General features: G+C 33.8%; 1 protein-coding gene across 5 annotated transcripts; it reads left to right on the top strand.

The window, feature by feature from the left end:
* Window positions 1–940: 940 nt before the first annotated feature.
* LOC139867233 (ABSCISIC ACID-INSENSITIVE 5-like protein 5) lies at window positions 941–4,986 on the top strand. Of its 5 annotated transcripts, XM_071855572.1 has the most exons (6): window positions 941–1,069; window positions 1,674–1,812; window positions 1,924–2,798; window positions 3,390–3,461; window positions 3,548–3,577; window positions 4,411–4,986. In XM_071855572.1, exons 2-6 carry the CDS (start codon window positions 1,719–1,721, stop codon window positions 4,486–4,488), a joined length of 1,149 nt encoding a protein of 382 aa, XP_071711673.1. In that variant the 5' UTR covers window positions 941–1,069; window positions 1,674–1,718; the 3' UTR covers window positions 4,489–4,986. The 5 variants fall into 5 exon arrangements, 4 of the variants coding, with proteins under 4 accessions (XP_071711673.1, XP_071711670.1, XP_071711672.1 ...); XR_011765789.1 differs by lacking the exon at window positions 4,411–4,986 and adding an exon at window positions 3,107–3,183 and having other exon boundaries at window positions 1,674–2,798; XM_071855569.1 differs by having other exon boundaries at window positions 1,674–2,798.
* The last annotated feature ends 368 nt before the right edge of the window (window positions 4,987–5,354 follow it).

Below are 5,354 nucleotides of genomic sequence, written 5' to 3' on the forward strand. Positions count from 1 at the left end.
TAATATAATAATAATAATAATAATAATAATAATAATAATAATAATAATAATAATAATAATAATAATAATAATAATAATAATAATAATAATAATAATAATATCACTTGTTTGCCTTTAAATAGAGGATTTTTTTAAAAAAAGTTAACCCTTAAGCTATACTTAAGAATTCTTTTTATGCATTAACAGTGGTAAACAAAGTTAGTGGAGTGGTTATTTTGAGAAGTTATTATAAATTTACAAGTAAGTAATACATGTCCTAAAATTTTAAACATAGCTTAAGCGATGTTTAGAAAAATCCTTAAAAAAAAGAAATAAAATACTCCCTCTGTCTCATATCTATTGTCCACTATTCCTTTTTTGAATGTCTCAAATTAATTGTCAACTTACATAAATTGAAAAAAATAATGTGGATAAATTTCTTTTATACTACTACTTTATAAATGTAAGACAAAAAGATAGGTAAAAAGTAATGGATAAAACTGAAAAGTAGATAGAAAAGACATGTGTCCAATATTTATTTTTAAAATGTGTCTAAAAATAATAGATTTTGGAACGAGGGAGTAACTTATTATCTATATTTATATTTCCTTTCCTGTTAATGTTACTCCGCCCGTCACATGAAAGTCCATTTCACTACAAGACAAACATCCCAATCAACAAAAATTATCAATTCATTGATGGACACGTGGACGGTTCCGATCAAACATCTCGACGACCTCTAGTAGGTTCTTTCCCTCATCTGCCGTCCACGTCTCTTAAATTGTGGTCCCCACACATTATCATCAAAATTAAATAATCAATTTTTTACCCAATCAAACCTCAAACTATTAAACTACTCACTTTAAACCCTTATAAATATACAATTTAGATACACAGGACCACTTTATTGCCTACAAGTACAGTAGCTACTTCATTTCCAAATTTATACAGCATAATTTATTATTTTATTTTATCAAATTAACACAAAGCTTAAATTAGGTCCAGGTGCAACATATACATTCGAGGAAGTTTTCTTTTTCTTTTTCTATTGTAAGAAAAAGGAAAATAATTCAGTGAACAATCAATTCAGGTAAGTTCTTTCTTCATCGTTTTTACTATTTTTGGTTTATTTATTTGTTGATCATTCATATTGTCCTACCTTCCTTTTTTAGCTAATAATTTAATCCATGTTTGATGAAGTTATCTGATTTTAGCTAAGAAGTATATGTTCATGAATTTGTTGCTAATATTTTGATATTAGGGTTTTAGCCAATTTTTTGTTTTAGTTATATAGTGGATGCTATTTAATTTAACTGTGTGATAAACCAACGAAGCATTGCTTCAATGGTATTGAAAGCCTTAGTAGGGCGGACCCGCGATTAGTTGTCAAGCAAGCCGGGTTAGATTCCGGGGAGTGGGAGATTTTCTCTGGTATTTACTGCGATTAGTTGCCAAGCAACCCATTTCCCACGATTAGTTGCCGAGCAACCCGGGATGATCCTTGGAGTTTCCTACCTAGCGTGTGTAGGTCGCAAATGAGAGGATTCGATGCGAAATATTGCCGTTCAAAAAAAAAAAAAAAAACTGTGTGATAAACATAATGGTGGAGTTATTGAATGAAATTAAAATTGAATTTTCAATTGCTATTTAGGTATTCAGTTTGATCTGAATGAATTTTTGATTTTGTATATTAGGAAATTGAAGAAATTGCTTATAATTTAGGGTTTTAATTATCAATTATGAACTTCAAAAACTTTGGGAATCAGCCAATTGATAATAGAAATGGCAGTGGCCAGCAGCCACCAGGAAACAGCTACCCGTTAGTGAGGCAAGGTTCGATTTATTCGTTGACTTTCGATGAGCTACAAAATACAATGGGTAGTATTGGTAAAGATTTTGGGTCAATGAATATGGATGAATTACTAAAGAACATTTGGAATGCAGAAGAAATGCAAACAATGGGATTCAGCACCAGCAATAACGTACAAGATCGTGTTGGCGTTGGTGGGACGAATTTGCAGAGACAAGGGTCGTTAACGCTACCGAGAACGTTAAGTCAAAAAACGGTCGATGAAGTTTGGAAAGATTTATCGAAAGAATATAATAACGGGTTTGGTCAACCCGATTTGCCCCAAAGGCAACAGACTTTAGGTGAGATGACTTTAGAAGACTTTTTGGTCAAAGCTGGTGTTGTTAGGGAAGAAATGCAATTAGGTGGTAAACAGGATGATAACACGTTGTTTACAAATTTAACAAATTTAACAAATTCCCAGATTAACCCTGCGTTTGGGGTTAGTCAGATTCCGAATGCTGCTGCTGTTGTTGATGATGGTGGGGGTAGTAATAATAATCAGATATCGTTTCAGTCTGCGAATCTACCCTTGAATGGCAACGGGGTTCGACCCGCCCAACAACAACCGCAACCGTTGTTTCCAAAGCAGACGAATTTGCCGTACGGTCTCCCGATGGCTATACCGACTAGTAATCGAACCGGGGTTATGGGTCTATCTGATCATATGGTGAATAATAATATGGTTTCGGGTGGTGGTTTACAAGGTGGGGTGGGACCCATGGGTGGGTTGGGTGGACTTGGTGGGGTCACGGTTGCTACCGGGTCACCAGCGGTTTCGTCAGACGGGTTTGGTAAGAGTAACGGTAACGGTAACGGTGACATATCGTCTGTGTCACCTGCACCTTATTCGTTTAATGGAGTTTTGAGGGGAAGAAGAAGTGGTGCGATTGAAAAGGTTGTTGAACGAAGGCAAAGGCGAATGATTAAAAATCGCGAGTCAGCTGCTAGATCACGCGCTCGTAAACAGGTTAGTTAAAAAAAATTAATTAGTGAATATAAGTCTGTATTTAGATTAATCTTGTATGATAGTTATATACCTTCTTTGACTGTTTCTAGCACTGTAAATTGTTGTATACATGCTTGAATTTTACTCAGTATTGTAGGAAAATTAATTAATTGATGAAAAAAATATAAAACTGATTATCAGATTATTGAAAACTCGTAAAAAGATTTCGAGACACTAATACAACTATAAAAAACCGATAAAGTATTTTCACGTTTATGGATTTGAATCATTAAACGACTTCATGAAAGATTGGTTATCTTATGCGACAGACGAGTAATATGGTAGGGATTTGCATCTCGTGATCAAAGATTGAGAAGTTCTACATAAGGATGTCATTTCAATCCAGGTAACAAAATAAATATTTTAAGGGTAAAAACATAATCATTTGGGAGTTTTACAAAATTTGAATTAGAACAAATGCTATGTTATTAAGTTCATGCCCACATAGCTTAACTACTTATGTGTTTTCGTTTATTGACATAATCTGTATATGTGTTTTGCCAGTTGAAATACATGTGTATAGATTGTGTGTTTACTTCTTTGTATTTGTAGGCGTATACAATGGAATTAGAAGCAGAAGTTTCAGAACTGAAAAAGAAGAATCAAGAATTGAAACGGAAACAGGTAAGAACATTATTGATTGTTGTACTTATTTTTTGTCCTATGAGTATCAATCAGGACTTTAATTTAACGTAACACAAATCCTGCAGGAAGAGATGTTGGAAATGCAAAAGAATCAGGTACGCGTAAAATTTTATAACTTGTTATCCTAATTCTATACTAAACTGCCTACCCATAATTCTTTGTGGTAAAGTTCTTGATTATCATTAATATTCAGTCAGGTTCTTGGTTCTATTAAGAATAAGAATACCCTTAATGAAGCACACCACCCGGGTTCAATCCTTGGCTCTGCCAAATTGTTCAAAAAGGGAGTGTGACAAGAGGGTGCGCATAATGCGCAATTCACCCGGTACCAGGTCTCGCGCTCGGGGGGCTTGATTATCCGAGGTTTTACCTTCTATGGGGGAGCCAATGTGCTCGTTCATAGGAGAGTTTCCTTGCTTACCCAAAAAAAAAAAAAAAAAAAAAGAATACCCTTTAATTTGTTGATTGAATAATTGAAACTTTAACAAGTTTTTTTACTACAACTTATTATTGTTAGTGAAAGTCGGCTAACGCATCAGTTTGGGGACTTGTATATTCCGTTTCTCCCTAAAATGTCTAAAAAGTCGTGTCAAAGTTGGTGTGAGTCAGGCCAAGTCGGTCAAAGTCAAAATTAGTCAAAGTTAAGTCAAATTTTAGAAATTTATTAAAATCAGATTTTGTGCCCTGTATTTGTGTTTGAAATATCTATGTTTTATGTTTTGATATATTTAGGTGTAATATATGGAGTATATGTTTTATTTATTTATTACTAAAAGTCAACGTTGGTCAACACCCAACTCGTCCCCAACTTATCCATCCAAGGTCCTGACCGAGTCGTCCCCTACTAATGACTTTTACGACCTTACTACAACTAACATATGAAGATTCGGGCCATTTGAAGTAAAATATTGACATGGTTTTATAATAGCAGGTGATGGAGATTATTAATATGCAACCCGGAGCAAAACGAAGCTGTCTGAAAAAGACAATTTCTGGTCCGTGGTGAAGATGGTGTGTATATATATATATATATATATATATATATATATAGGTGTTTGTTGGTGCATGTGATCGTCCGTTGTATGTATATATGTATTATTAGGAACGATCGGTTCAATTATACATCTTACAGTCAAGTATACATGCTTTTTTCTGTAACATAAATGTCTCAGTATTTTTATACTCCATATCTATTTGGAGATACATGAGATAGATTAGGTACAATGATAGGTATTAAGTGCAACAAAACGATAAAGTAAAACTGTTAGTGCGTTAGGTACTAGTTGTTATATGGCATCAGGAGGATGTTTGGCCTCGTTGGATGAATAGATTATTACAGGCATGTTTGTGTGAGTGAGTGATCCATTTGTTTATTTCTGTAGGATGATATATTAATTCTGTAAATGGATGTTTTGAATGCTATACGTATAATGCTATGTAATTATTAAAGTTGAGAAATATTGCTAACTTGATATAACAAATAATACTCGTAATTCATAACTTAGATTTTTGTTGCAAGCAGTTTGAAATTTCAAATAACATCCAGATTTGTTGCAAACAAGAGCTTTGTTGCAAACAAGAGCTTTGTACCAAAAGGATGGATCGCACACATACCAATTTTGAAGCGATTGCCACCACACCAAGAATCACACAACTATGTATAAGTCAATAACGAATTAACAAAACATAAAGTAACACGCACACAACATTTTTCGTGAAAAACCTCTCAAAGGAGAGTAAAAATCACGGGACCATCGGTCACTTAAATTCCACTATCTACGAACGATATTATAAAATGAACGCTCTTTACAACACTCTTGAATATTATCACGTATCTCTCGACTTTTACACTTCTCACAACGGTTGATTATA

The sequence above is a fragment of the Rutidosis leptorrhynchoides genome, chromosome 9 (assembly GCF_046630445.1).
Source record: "Rutidosis leptorrhynchoides isolate AG116_Rl617_1_P2 chromosome 9, CSIRO_AGI_Rlap_v1, whole genome shotgun sequence".
Lineage (NCBI taxonomy): Eukaryota > Viridiplantae > Streptophyta > Magnoliopsida > Asterales > Asteraceae > Rutidosis > Rutidosis leptorrhynchoides.